Source organism: Syngnathoides biaculeatus, chromosome 15 (genome assembly GCF_019802595.1).
Source record: "Syngnathoides biaculeatus isolate LvHL_M chromosome 15, ASM1980259v1, whole genome shotgun sequence".
In the NCBI taxonomy this organism is placed as follows: Eukaryota; Metazoa; Chordata; class Actinopteri; order Syngnathiformes; family Syngnathidae; genus Syngnathoides; species Syngnathoides biaculeatus.
Window position 1 is genome coordinate 10,489,854 of NC_084654.1, and position 15,843 is coordinate 10,505,696.

The 15,843-nt window shown below is 41.4% G+C and overlaps 1 protein-coding gene across 1 annotated transcript; it reads right to left on the reverse strand.

Annotated features, from left to right (window-relative positions):
- Positions 1-315: 315 nt before the first annotated feature.
- nkx2.4a (NK2 homeobox 4a) lies at positions 316-2,200 on the reverse strand. Its single transcript, XM_061844107.1, has 2 exons — positions 1,831-2,200; positions 316-989 (listed from the first exon to the last, which is right to left on the reverse strand). Exons 1-2 carry the CDS (start codon positions 2,198-2,200, stop codon positions 316-318), a joined length of 1,044 nt encoding a protein of 347 aa, XP_061700091.1.
- Positions 2,201-15,843: the final 13,643 nt, after the last annotated feature.

The following is a 15,843-nucleotide window of genomic DNA, read 5'->3' on the forward strand; positions in this document are numbered from 1 at the left end:
TTTGAACATAGACTAGCATTAAAACATCATGAGGGGGGTCCAAACGATTACAAAAGGGGTCCGACGTATCTTAATAGGCTTTCAAGGGTCGGCCATGTGTGTAATGTTCAAAAATAGACTCCCTTCTTGAGAGATGTCAAGAAAATGTGGCACGATCAGCTGGTACTGTGGTCTGCTCGGCCCGGGGCCCTCTCGGTTGCTGTTGTTGTTGTTGTTGTTGTTGTGTTGTTGAGACTATCGGGATATTTTTATGCGCGTGTGCAACCGGCTCATCATCCGCAGGTTGATGGGAAAAAAAAGTGACCGCGCCGAGTCCTACCACGTTCTCCCATAGAGGAGGTTCGACGTGACCATGTTACTGGTGTAGTCTACGGCAGAAGTGTCTATTTGCGCCATGCTGAGCTGGCTGTGCAGCGACGGGGGGCTGGGCGACATCTCCTCCAGGTCCAAATCGCTGACCTGCTGCTGGTTCTGGTGCTGGCCGAGCACCACTCCGGCGCCGTTCTGCTGCTGGCTCTGTTGGTTCTGCTGGTTGGGCGTCGGCGTGTTGGAGGCGTTCTGGCACGGTTTGCCGTCCTTGACCAGAACCGGTACGGCAACGCGCCGCGGGGACTGGGCCTGCTGCTGGCACATGGTCCCGTCCTGTTGTTGCTGCTGTTGTTGTTGCTGCTGTTGTTGCATCTGCTGCGCCGCCTTGTCCTTGGCCTGGCGCTTCATCTTGTACCGGTGGTTCTGGAACCAGATCTTCACCTGTGTCGGCGTCAAGTGGATCATGCTGGCCAGGTGCTCCCTCTCCGGCGCCGACAAGTACTTCTGCTGCTTGAACCTCCTCTCCAGCTCGTAGACCTGAGCTTGCGAGAAGAGGACCCGCCGCTTCCTCCTGGGCGCGGCGTGCAGGGCCGGCATGGACTTGGAGGCGTCCCCCATCCCCGCGAGTGCCCCCATTCCCGCCATGTTCATACCTGTGGAAGGTCCCATGAATCTAGAAGCTTCAAAATATACATACATGTCCATACACATACACGCGTGCTTTCAATCGTCCCAAGAGCGCGTTCGCGTTCTGCCTCACACGCTCGAGTTGAAATTGAGCATAAAAATGAAAAACCGATAGATAATAAACTTGATTTTCCATTATTTACCATGACAGCGTTTTACTTTTAATTTCCAATTAAGTGACATAAATTATGCGTGATAATTCTCTATATGTAATTTGGACGTATTATTTCTCTCTATGAGCAAAAATTAGTATAAAGTTTAATTGACAATGTACATGACATCTTAACCATATCACTTCTACTAATACTAATAGATAAATGTTATTATTTTTTCAGTAACAAAATTAAATTTAAGAATTGTTTACATGAACAAAAACAAAATATACATGCGCTATTCTTTGATTTATATAATACATGTATCATTCAAACCTTCAATATTAAAACCTAATAATGTACCATAAATGGTAATTGTGAATATGTTAATTACGACCAAATAAAGTTCTAGAGGACAACGTTCGACCAATTCGATCATTGTAAATTGATGTTCTGTGATTACATTAATGAAAATGAAAGCTTAAAATTGGAAACAAATCATACATGCAGATAAATAATAATAATAATAATAATAACGATTCAGACTTTCTAAATATGAGTGAAATTGATGCGTCGTAGGAATCCAATCAAATAAAACATTGTAGCTCCGTTTGTCCACATTTAATTGTAGTAAGTATTTCGACAAGGGCAGCAGAAGGGGATGGAATTTAAACAAAACAAACCGAAAAAAAGGAAAGAAAGAAAGAAAGTCTGGCAGCTGCAGCAGCAGCAGCACACTTACTGGTGGAGTATCTTGGATCAGGGTTGGTGCTGTACCAGCCTGTTGCTGCAGCACTATTCCTCATGGTCTCCTGGTAGGACGGCAGCTCTCCCATGTTGCCAATGCTCCCATTGCAGTATCCCCCCATGGCGCTGTGGGAGAACTGGGACACCGAGTGCGGCATGTGGTAGGCGGCCGCCACGCCGCCGTTGTGGCTCATGGAATGCTGTTGCATGCCAGTCTGAGACACCTGAGGCTGCCGGTAGGCTCCCAGCGGAGAGGTTAGGTTCCCTGCGCCGTCCATGGCAGCAAACTTCTTGTAGGTCTCCTCGATTGGACTCAAAATGTCTGTCACTGAAAAAGGCGTTGTGTGCTTTGGGCTCAACGACATGATTCGGAAAGCAGGTAGGTTTTTGGTGTTGGAGCAGATCAAGCGTGTTGTTGTATCGGCTCTCTCCTTGTTGGGTGTCTACGTAAGAGAGGGCTTGGAGTGCGCCTGAGATCCTATTGATCGCCTTGGAGAAGGAGGCGAGCCCAGGGCGCTCTTAGCCCGGGTTTATTGGAGCCAGGAGCCAGGTTTATGACAAACACCGGGGGGCGGAGCCACGCGCCTGAAGCAGCAAACAATAGTCATTGACATTTTACTCAAATAATTCATCAAAACAAACTTTCCTTTACATGCGGGGATCCCATAAAAAAAAGAGCACTATGAAGGTTTTATTTGCTCATACACGGAGAACAACACACGTTCATCGGCAGCTTTCTTTTTTTTTTTTTTTTTTTTTTTTAACAAACTTTGAGAGCACTTGCAAGAGATACTGGATCAACGACCATCATCAAAGTGACACACGTAGTAGAAATAAAGGCTTATTTAACATTCTCAAACTGCATTTTCTGGACCACAGGAGTCTAAATAAGACGCCAGGCAACTTGGATCTATACTGTCTGCACCACATCATTAGGTACACCTGAAAAAACGCTCTATTACAAATGTTTCATTTGCTCAGCTAGGTATAAAGTATAACTTTATTTATTTACTTATTTTAGCTCCAATAATACTATCAATTTCACAACTTTATTCCAAATAATTAAGTAAAGTATATTCAATTAGAAAGCACTTTTCAGAGATCGCTCACAAACTGCTTAAAAAAACAGAATCATTAAATTATGGAGTTAATACAAGAAATTATATCGACACAATCGATGGCTGGACAACGAAGAGTTACGTGGCGCATAAACAATACAATTCAATGCAGTTTTTTTTCTGATGTACTCGAATACAGCAAAATAAGATCACCCAAAAATTAGCAACCCCTCAGAGCCACTAAATTATTTAGGATATAACGGATTTCAACTTATATTAGTGTGGCCCATGATTCTGTGTTGTGAAAGTGTGCAGTTAATTCATTAATTCATCATTTCAAGAGACTTGGACATGTAGCCCCATAGGCTAACCAAAATATTAGGAACATCCCTTATTTTCCACACAATAATAAACACATTATGAATGTTCATCAGAAATGTGCATTACTATCCTTGTCGAGGCCTTTTTGAACACACAGCAATCTAATTATGAACCTTCGCTGGGCAACAGAAAACATTGAGAAGTTGCATTATTCCTATTTTATGAAACGCCTATGGGATTTGAAGACTTAATGCAATGTGGAGACATAATAATCCTCCACCCCTCGAGTCCGGTCAGCATGCATTGATGGCACTTTGTCGCAGTCTTGACTTGACATTGTAATCTCTCAACAAACTGACTGGCGCCAGGGGAGGAACCAAAGCAAGGGGACGCACAACGGGAAGGGGAAGTGATGGCGGGGGAGGGGATACAGGTCCAAAGCACACAAGATATACTCTAAGGTGCGAATTAAAAACAAGTCAATGTATCTTACGCGTGTCTTTTCAGCGTTATGTGCTTTCAAATCACATCATATGATCATTTTGCCGCAATGTTCTACGAGGCCGCCAATAGCAGCAGGTGCGGCGGTGCAGGTTTGTTCGAGGCGTCCCGGCCTCTTTCTTCATTTGAGTCATTCTGCAACGAGGCATTAATGCAATTCAGCGTTTCGGGGCAGCTAAAGGAGCTACCTATCTTAATTGAGCAAATGAAGACGTGTTATGGTCGGCCATCGATTAAGGAGACGAGTGAAGAAACACTAAACAATCTCCGGTTGGAGCTTGATTGGAGCGCACCGTGCTTGCAAACAAATTTCCGCCTCGGATATATCATCAAGTGTTTGGATTGCACGCACACGCACTCACTTCGTTATTTCAAAAACAGCTGAAGTTGACAGGAACACAGTATAGAGGAACAAAACATCTTTTCTTTAAAAAAAAAAATACACTGGGTCAGACAAGAACTGAACGTTGGAAAATGACAAATTCTTCGTCTAAATTAAAGCGAGGCCTCGGCTCAGAACTCGACCATTATGCAAATGAGGCAAACCTCTCAACCTTGTGGATTAACGAGTCAGAGAGCAGGACCCGGGTGCGCAGACCCTCCACGATAGGATTTCATCAAAATCTGGAGCTGGTTGGCGACGTGCAACGCTCTTGCGAGGAACCGTGGCCGCAAATTTCGGCAGCAATGTTACGTTTGCATCATTTGGGGCCATCCAAGGAGGCTACGGGAGGATCCACGGAAGCGCCACAAGGCCCGTCGAAGGTTGGTAGATCACTCGAACGCATCTGACATGTCTCCAACATAAGAAGGAATTAAAGGCACTAGCACACGTTAAAGGGTGGCAGTGCAATCGTAACAAAATACAATATGGAGATGATTTATTTTAAAAACACAATGTGCCGCTTTAATAAATTTGGAAAGAAGTTGTGCCCATTACGCACGGTGCTACCCGCTGTTTAATCAGACGCCTTTGAAAATCTTATCTTTGAACTATTTATCGTGAATTTCACGCGTGAGCGAAAACCTGATTAAAATGTTTTCGTTTTATTTAATCTTTTAACAAAATAAAGCAAACCTGCTCACGGGCCAATGTGTGACCATGGTGATGGTGTCCAGTTAATTTTGCCAGAATATGGCAGAATTTACAATCCCCAAATATGATGCATTTCTTGAAACATTTGATTTATGACCTAATATACAATAAAGTCAACTGAATAACAGCGCTTCATTCGCGCACCTTATTGCTTACTTTCCTCCCATCATCACCGTTTTAAGCGACTCCGCCGGGCCGCAGTGGTGCAACTACGACAAGAAATGACAAGAAATGAATAGAATTCCAATCGGATTTTGGACGTCGCCTCCCCCACCCCCACCCCCCACCCCAGTCCATCTCGATGTATACGCGAAGTACCTTAATCCATTACTGGGATTCTGAAACATGTTAAGAGACGACCGAAGAGCCGAGGTCCAGACCTGCCACCTCAACCAAAAACCACCCGTGAAAAAAAAATGCCACAAAACAGGGACGGTTAACTTCATTTTTGTAAATATACATTTTACTTTTTTTGTCTTGCAGACCTCGAACCTTGACTACTTCTTTTCCCTGCAGCCACAAAGCGAAGCGGATTCCACTCTTCATAAAAACCGGTAAGATATCAATGATTCCCGCGTTATTTATATTAAGAGGGGAAAATAAAATCTTTACGTTTTGCCACGTTGTATAATAATTTTTCTAGTGCCCAGGACTTTAAAAAAATCATTTATATTTTATCGAATAGTTTATGATCAAGCCACTGTCATGTAGGTAAATTACGCATGGGACATCCGTTTCAATATTTGACATATATGACATAATTTGAGCCGTATAGTTCCGAGAGAACCGAACAACGTCTAATATTTAATGAGAAAGTCTGCGCATTCTCCAAATGTAAACTTTTAAAAGCCGTTCAAATGTGCGCTTGCGCAAAATTGAACGCCCCTTGTGAGCAACAATTCTTTCTTATTTTGGGAGATTTATATTCATTCGGCAGCAAATATTTTATCCTTTGAGAGTTTGGACGTGTACGCGCGATTACGAAGCAAAAATAAATGAAGGACACACTCACTCTCTCCAAAGAAAGATTAAAAAAAACACACACATTCTCGAGAAATTAGAATTTTGTGAGGAAATTTCACATGCGCACCGAGCCCCATTTAGCTCAAATGCTTTCTCTCCTCTCAAACGGCCGAGCAATGTGGGAGTAAAAAGCGGGCAGGTGCGTATCATTCATGCTGGCCTACTTGAAACAGTTCTGTCCCCTTGCTAAGTAGGTTAAAGGTCCTCCCAAGTGGAGAAAGTGTATGACAGGCCTCTTGAAGACCTTATTCTTCTACAGGAGTTTTCATTCATTCACAATTATTGTGGCTTGATGGAAGAAATGATGCTAATAGGGTCCCCCCCCCAAAAAAAAAAAAAAAAAAAAATCGGAATATGTGGATGCTGATCGTGCATCTTGGGAAAATTGCAAGTAGGTGAATGCAAAATGGGTAAATAGGATTACTGAGGGCCTGACACTTCTGTTTACTTGATTAAATTTAGATTAAAATTACTGGGGTCCAGGTGAAATTGCAAAATGGCTTGGATTTATTTGATCATATTTAAAGATCAAGCATAAGATGTAGATCGTGTTCTTCAGAGATTTACTTGCATCGTAATGCATTCAAATATGATGCGATGAGGCCTCAAAAGTTAATTCAAGTCAAATATTTTAGGGGGGAAATTTGTACGTAAGTGTTGTGTTGTTTTTCAGTACCACTATTTTAACTAGCAATTCTTTTTTACAAATCTTTTTTTTTTTTTTTAAGTGAATCAGATAAGTGTAAAATGCAAAATACAAACAGGGCCAAGCACACAGTGTACTTGGCCTGTATAACTCGTGGGCTGCATGGATGGTGCGTGGCTGCAATGAGGCCGGGCAGGTAAACAAAACTGCGAGTTGGTGTGTTGGCGTGTGTCAGCCTCAGCTCGGTGAACCTCTTCCCGAAATGGAAAAAAAAAAGTCTCCGTCCCGCCCGTGTGGTGATGTAATGAACATTTTGGGAGTCCCAACCTCAAGTGAGATGTCTTTCGTGATGTGTGAGGGGAAAGAAAAATGACAGGAAATCACACGAGCTCAACACCTGCCGCGGGACGGTCATTTTTGGAAACCTCAATTTGTCTTGTTGATGTTTGAAACTTGGATTTCTACAAAATGAGAGCAGGATTTGTGCGCTCTTATCAAATATACTGATTGTATTGCAGGGTCATGTGCAGTTTCTCTCTCTCTCTCTCTCTCTCTCTCTCCTCTCTCTCTCTCTCTCTCTCTCTCTCCTCTCTGTCTCTCTCTCTCTCTCTTTTGTTTTTGTCCAGAAACAGCTGAGCCTGAGACTTCACAATGTTTCCCCCAAATTGTGTGTGGTTGAAGAAAACCGAGAATAGAAAGTGTTCGCCCAACACCCCCAAGCCCCACCGGAAATGCATGCAAATAACTGCAATCTGCCTCAAGTGTTTCCTTGCGTCCAGTTGCGCATGGTTAGTAATTTGTGTTTTTATTTCAACACTCAAGTGACGGGCTTCAATCTCTTCGTCAAAAGTTTCCGAGCACTTTGGATGTCAGATTTGAATTTAAACCTTAAATGAGTTGACAATCACACAATGTCTATAGAAGCTGCATATTTTACTTGTGTTTATCTCCACTTTTGAGTGTTTTTATCCAGGAAGCTGCCCTTGGAGCGTGACATTGTATTGCACATAAACAAATCACAAAATGACATTTCTGTGAATGTATTGATCCTGACAGATAGGAGTACATAACTCCTGTAATATCATTTTGAATATCACATTGGACTGAAATTGGAGGAAAACAGATGAGCAAAACAATTGGGCTCCTTGCTGATGAGTGAATTCTGCAGCTGAGGAGCAGTACAAGGGTTTGTAAAGGAGCATAACACATACACAACAAAAGTCATTTTATTTACATTTTTTTTGGTGTTTGACATGTTTGATGTGAAAAAAAAAATGTCCACACATTTTTAAAATTAAAACAAGTCTTTATCTGTAATATCCATATTACAGAAACATTTTTCCATTTTTGGGGGTAAGCCAATGTTGATATTTATTGTTTTCCAATACATCCATAACATACACATTCAAAGTTGTATCCCAGATTTTGAATTGTTTTAGGGTATTTTATTTGTTAACCTTGAATATTAACTATGTAGAATCCAAAAGGTCACAATGGCTGGAGTTTGAGATCAATTAAGTTTCACCATGCTTGCATTAGGCCTGCAAATAAATAAATTGGAACATGAAGTAAACACTCGCATGGTCAGTTACCAAAGATAAAGTCGTCATTTCAAAATATTATTTGTGTGCTTTCCACTGATACTGACAACCCCTGGTTTACTGTAACAGTGCTCTTACCACTGAGCTACGGGGCCTCTTTTTCCAATGATACTGACACTGAATAAAAATAAAATGCATAAACTGTGGATGTGCAGTACTCCCCAGCAGTGTGGACCGAGTTCTTTCCATCTTGTTTAACATTGCATTGGAGAATGTTTTGATTGTACATATAAAAAAAAAATGTCACATTTAGTTGGTCACACAACATTTTTCTAACACAAAAGACGCAGTACAAATGATCACATTGATGAAGATAACGGGTTGAATGTATTAATGAGCATATAAAGATTAAAAAGTTTTTTTTTAATAGTTTGCTCAGTATTCATTGTTGAATTCACTATTTACAATCATGCTTGTTATGATGAGCTAATGTAACATTTTGCATGCACTATTTGTATTTGGTATGGTAATACACTTGCACTAAAGTAAGAGCTGGATCAATGTAATAGATAATGCTAAGTTAAGTTATTATCTTGATAAAGGAGAGATTTTTTGTACGGCATTTTTATCGGATTGCATTACATTTGGCTTTTTACTTAATGTTCCGTCATGTTAAAAAAAATTCATTTTGGATAGAGTTCAACATTTTACTCATTGGGAAACAAGAGCAAGCTTCGTTTCTTCAAAATCCTCAGTTTATTCATTTTATGCTTATTTGCAGTGAAAAGCACGGCCAATAAAAAGATTAATCTGCACATAACACTTGTTCTCTAAACTGAAAGTAAATTGTAAAAAAAATAAAAGCACTATCCATAATAGCACTGGCACTTTGTGTCGCACTGAATCATCTCCGCCTCAGTTCATGGATGCGTCTGACTCCCTTCATCAGTTTTATCCGAGACGCTCTCATCGGTTGCTTTTGTCATGCACGGTTCCAGTTGCTCTTTTCACCTTTGTAGGATGTCAGCTCAGTGTGCACGGCCATCCCTGAGGAGGCTTGATTCCATCTCTTCTGTCTGATCATTACAATACCCGACCGGCCACTTGAAATGCTTTGCTGGCCTCTTCTCTACAAGCATCATAAAATAGTGTGCAAAACCCATGTACACTTTCAGGGCTCTCTCTCTTTCTCTCTCTCTCTCTCTCTTTATCTCTCCCTCTCTCAAAAGTTTGTAATAGCAATATTTTTTGTATTAGCCATGATCAAAATTTGATTACCCAGCAACAACACCTCTAATGAATGACTGTCAGACGCAAGTCTAGCAGCCACTTCATTAGTTCACTTTCAAGCTCACTGAGATCCATTTCTGAAGATGTATCAAATATTGGGCTTTTACAAACATCACAATGCTCTGCCGTGCGTCACAGAGGAATTAATGTAGCAAAGTTCATTCATGTATGTCGTTTTAGCTTGCTGTGGTAGAACTGTACTACAATTTGCCACTCCATGGCTGGTGAGCCTCTTTGGATGCATTTTCATTCTTTTTTTTTTTTGACCAGTTGTTTGACATTTAGTGTTTCAAGGGGAAGTCCGGTTGTTTAATTAACAATGTATCAGATAGGTCATGTCATATGTACTGTACCTTGAAGATGTGAGGTTCATCCAATATAATTTAATAGTGTTTTGAGATTTTAATCAGCAATTACGAATTTTCATGGGCACCACCATTTTGGCGAGTTACATGACCTACGTGCGCGGATGTGATGTATTACGTGCGCAAACAAAGGCTCACTTATGTTGTGACACAATTATGGCCAGCGCTGATTTCTCGGATTTATCCTCATCTGATGAAGAAATAGCAGTATTGGTTGATCGGGAAGACGAAGGAATACGTCCATAGAGATTAGAACCTGTGGCTGTAAGTAATGTAAAATTTTCAGATGGTCCTTCGGACGGGAATGACGCGGACTCTGACTATTCGGAGGCCGACGCGCAGGACACACCCTTCATCCATCCTCCATTGTGGGGAATGATGTAAAGAAATCAATACGAGACAGTTCAGGGTGCACTGGTTAAGATTTTCTGTATAGACAGACTGTCAGAGAGACAGAGGATGATTAAGAGGTTCTCGAGTAGGAAGAGGAGAGAGAGGAGGTGTAGACTAGTATGACAAAGAACAATCACAGTATGTTCATAGAAAGTGTGTCATGAAATAGATGTTGCGAAAAAAGCGGTGTGGTGAGATAACAATGACAATTTTGGTCTGGTTCTCCAAAGAACTCCAGAAGTTGCTGCTGGTGCTCAGTCACCGACCTCACTGGGTGCATTTAAAGACAGAGAGTCGATGCGAAGTTGTTCTCTAGGGTGGCAGTCCCCAATCTGTTTTACACCGCAAACTGGTTCCACCTATGACATATTTTGACAGACCGTAACTATAACACAGCCAGACCGAGAAGCCCCCAAAGCCCCACGCCACCTTACTGGTGGCCCCTCGGTGCTCTCAGCCAACGTCGGCTCCCTTTCAGGCAGTGGTGCCCTCAAATAAATATTGGCAAATATTAGTAGGACTGTACTGTACTTGCAATGCTTAATGAATGCTTCTGTGCAAAAGAAACCTCTGTCTGGTGTAACTCATACAAACAGTTGAGATCAAGCTTTACTAAATTAGTGGCATTGTTGCTAGAATCCATCATTCATCAATTATCAATCATTGAGAGGTGGTGACAGGTGTCAAAAGTACACTGGAATTAAATACAAGTTTGGATACTTGTTTCAAAATGATAAATTCCCGTAGGCCGGTCCCAAGCCCGGATAAATGCAGAGGATTGCGGCAGGAAGGGCATCCGGCGTAAAACTGTGCCAAACATACAGTGAAGAAAATGAGTATTTGAACACCCTGCTACATTGATAGTTCTCCCACTTAGAAATCATTAAGGGGTCTGAAATTTTCATCGTACGTGCATGTCCACTGTGAGAGAGATAATCTAAAAAGAAAAATCCAGAAATTGCAATGTATGATTTTTGTATGATTTATTTGTGTGATACAGCTGCAAATAGTGATTGATCATCTGAGAAAACCAATGTTAACATTTGGTACAGTAGCCTTTGTTTACAATTACAGATGTCAAACGTTTCCTGTGGTTGTTCACCAGTTTTGCACATACTGCAGGAGGGATTTTGGCCCACTCCTCCACACAGATCTCCTCTAGATCAGACAGGTTTCTTGGCTGTCGCTGAGAAACACGGTGTTTCATCTCCCTCCAAAGAGTTTCTATTGGGTTTAGGTCTGAAGACTGGCTAGGCCACGGCAGAACCTTTATATGCTTCTTACGGAGCCACTCCTTGGTTTTCCTGGCTGTGTGCTTTGGGTCATTGTCATGTTGAAAGACCCAGCCACGATCCATCTTCAATACTCTGACTGAGGGAAAGAGGTCGTTCCCCAAAATCTCAACACATGGCCGCGGTCATCCTCTCCTTAATAGAGTACAGTCGTCCTGTCCCATGTGCAGAAAAACACCCCCAAAGCATGATGCAACCACACTCATGCTTCACAGTAGGGATGGTGTTCTTGGGATGGAACTCATCATTCGTCTTCCTCCAAACATGGTTAGTGGAATTATGACCAAAAAGTTCCATTTTGGTCTCATTTGACCACAAAACATTCTCCCATGATTCTTCTGTATCATCCAAATGGTCATTGGCAAATTCAAGACGGGCCTTCAAATGTGCTGGTTTAAGCAGGGGAACCTTCCATGCCAAGCATGATTTCAAACCAAGAGGTCTTAGTGTATTACCAACAGTCACCTTGGAAACGGTGGTCCCAGGTCTTTTCAGGTCATTGACCAAGTCCTGTCATGTCGTCCTGCGCTGATTCCTCACCCAAGGATCATTGAGACCCCATGAGGTGATATCTTGCACGGGGCTCCACTCCGATTGAGATTGACCGTCATGTTTAGCTTCTTCCATTTTCTAATGATTGCTCCAACAGTGGACCTTTTTTTCACCAAGCTGCTTGGCAATTTCCCCTTAAGCCCTTTCCAGCTGTGTGGAGTTGTACAATTTTGTCTCTGATGAGGTAACACTGGATTCCCCTTGAACCATGATTTTCACAGATGATTTTGTGATCTGCAGTGAAAGCAGGGAGCAGTAGGAGGAACAATTACAATTAGAAAGATGCAGGGACACACTGGAAAGGAGAGGAATGAAGATTAGCCGGAGTAAAACAGAATATATGTGCATGAATGAGAGGAGCGGTGGGGGAAGAGGGAAGCTCCAGGGAGAAGAGATAGTAAGGATGGATGACTTCAAATACTTGGGGTCAACAATACAGAGCAATGGACGGACGAAGTGAAAAAACGGGTCCAAGCGGGGTGGAACAGTCGGTGTAACGTGTCTGGTGTTCTATGTGACAGAAGAGTCTCCGGTAGGATATAAAACAGTGGTGAGCTCGGCCATGATGTATGGATTAGAGATGGTGGCACTGAAGAAACAACAGGAAGGAGAACTGGAGGTAGCAGAAATGAAGATGATGAGGTTCTCGCTTGGAGTGAGCAGGTTGGTTAGGATTCGAAATGAGCTCATTAGAGGGACAGCCAAAGTTGGATGTTTTGGAGACAAGGTTAGAGAGAGCAGACTTCGATGGTTTGGACATGTACAGAGGCGAGAGAGTGAGAACATTGGTACAAGGGTGCTGAGGATGGAGCTGCCAGGCAAAAGAGTGAGAGGAAGACCAAAATTTAAAGGGAAATTCCAGTGGTTTGGATTAACAATGTATTCAATAGGTCATGTCATACTGTATGTACTGTACCTTGACAATGTGATGTTAATCCTCTCTCATTTAATGTTTTTTTGAGAAATGTTTTATCGGCAATTACGAATTTTCATGGGCGCCGCCGTTTTGGCGAGACACATGACCTACAGTACATGTGCGGTTATGACGTAATAGACGCGGCACCAAAGGCTCAGTTACGTTGAGAAACAATTGTGGCCAGTGCTGATTTCTTAGATTCATCCTCATCTGATGAAGAAATAGCAGTATTGGTTGATTGAGAAGACGGAGGAATACTTCCATACAGATTTGAACCTGTGGCTGTAAATAATGTTGAATATTCGGATGGTTCTTCATGTGGGAATGACTCTGAATGAGTCTGAATACTCGGCCGACGAGCGGGACATTAAGTGCGTAAATTTAGACTTCGTTACATTCCTACACAATCATGGACAGTGCTGATTTCTCAGATTTATTTTCATCTGATGAAGAATGCGTGTCGGCCGACACGCAGGACACACCATTCATCCATCCTATCGATTTTGGAGTGCATTTAGGCGAGCCAGCTGTGGACTCCACTGAGGACAGCACTCGTGGCCATGAAGGATGGTTGAACCCATCAGTGAAAGGTAGGCCTTATGTTGTGGGAAAGGTTGTTTTAGCCAACAGGGCGGCTGGGGTCCAAGTGATAATGAGATGATTTTTGGCTTGGTGGAAGTTAATACCGCCTCTACAACATCAGCACGGTAGCTCAGCTGGTAAAGCGTTGGCCTTACACTTCTGAGGACCTGGGTTCCATTTTTGTGGATTATTTTTATATGTGGAGTTTTGCGTGTGTCTGTGTGTGTGCAAGTGTGCGTGGAGAATTGTGGAGTTTGCATGTTCTCCCCGTGCCTGCGTAGGTTTTCTTCGAGTACTCCGGTTTCCGCTCCTTAAATGATTCTTTTTCTTAACTGGACAGAACATGCCACTGAACATTTTGTGGATTATTTCTATCCAAATTATGGCAAAATTTAGCGATACGATAAGGTATTTTACTGTGTCCGATTGTGGTGATAATGCATGTGAAGACGCTACAAACAGGCGAGGATTTCTTTGTTGCGCGCCTATTACGTCACATCATGTGACTCACCAAAATGGCGCCGCCCATGAAAATTCATTGTTGCCAAATAAAATCTTCTAAAAACACCATTTTAATGGGAGAGAATTAACATCACATTGTCAAGGTACAGTACATATGACAAGACCGATTGGATACATTGTTAATCCAAACTACCGGAATTTCCCTTTAAATTCTCGACTGAGATGTTCTTTTTTGCATATAGACAGAGAAACTATGGGCTGCCTACTAGTATCACAGCCCATAGCATCTCTGATCACTGTTTTATTGCTATTCTTGTTTCCACTTAGAACCCAGTTTGGTGGGTTGAGAAACTGGTCCTCCCTCCATGCACTAAAAGTATTGCTCTGTGTGGATCCAGGCCTCACTTAAAGCCAACCTTAAAGATGCTGTTCACGAATATTTCTAGTTTTTGTCAGATCGATCAAAAGATGTCTTCAAATAGTAAGCCTTATTTGTGTACTTGAACAGATACACTGTTCCGTTTTTTTTTCTCGTTTTTTTTTTTGCAGTTTGCTGAAGAAGTACTGTCAGTGTTTTGTTACAAATAAACTTCCGAACTTTGGAACAAATCCAGTAAGAGTTTGAAATAAAAACCAAACTGTTAATCTCATCTCACATTTCCTTTTATTTATCAAACACTCTTGCTCATTTTTTCACCCAAAAATTGTCTAAAGCCAATTACAAAACTGCATTCTTCATGGAAAATGAAAGAAATTCATTCACATTGTATCTAGGTTTACTGGTACCTAGGCGTGTGTACTTTCCTTCCAATATAAGTAAAGTCTCATGTAAAATCGATGGCTGAAATAAGAATTTCAACCATCACCATTTTTCTCATATTTTCAAAGGTTCTATTGATATGAAAATTTCACCAGATGTTGGAAACAACCCAAGTAATCCATACATACAATGAAAGTAGAATGAATAAAACCAGAAATTAACTTGGGTGTAATAATGTAAAATGACAGGAAAAAGTATTGAATACCCCAACTGGTATATATTTTACACTTTTTAAAAAAGCCTGTGTTTGTAATAATAGATTCAAGATGCCAACTGCTTGGCAAATCGAGTTGTGTGCATTGCTTTGGTGTGATTTTGTTTCATTCTGACACACAATCAGTCTTCACATCTTGAAAGTTCTGTGGGCTTCTTTTATGGACCTTGAGTTTCAATTTTTACTGTTGAGTATCTATCTATCTATCTATCTATCTATCTATCTATCTATCTATCTATCTATCTATCTATCTATCTATCTATCTATCTATCTATCTATCTATCTATCTATCTATCTATCTATCTATCTATCTATCTATCTATCTATCTATCTATCTATCTATCTATCTATCTATCTATCTATCTATCTATCTATCTATCCATCTCATAACTTTTAACAGTTCATCTCATACTCAATGCTGAGTCCATATGATCTGAAAGAAGTGAATGCGTCTCTATTTTGCTTCATGTCAACAGAGACCAAACGCTCTATTTTTCTGACCATGCAGTGTAAGTCTAGCACAGTGTAGCTCTTTTAAAATATGTGATTAATTTGACCCAAGGCAACAATGATGACAATATTAAGGAGTTATACTATTAACAATCCAGATGCTATGTCAATGTTAGCTGGTGGAAAGGTATGAAAGGTTTTTCTTCCTGAAGAACACAGCCATGACAAAAGAAGCCCAGAGGGACTTAAAGAACTAATCAGAGCTCTCGGAAAATTTAAAGCCTGGCTTTATCCACACATGGTGCACAGATCTTAAAACGTCCCTCACACATTCTATGATTGAGCAACCATCTGTGAAAGCCCTTGGAAAGGTAAGCCATCATTTGGTCTTTGACTTCATGGTCAACAAAATGATCGTAGATTGAGGAACTCCAAGGACTGTATGCATACAAATATTGTATGACAGACTGAACTGTGATCTGTTGG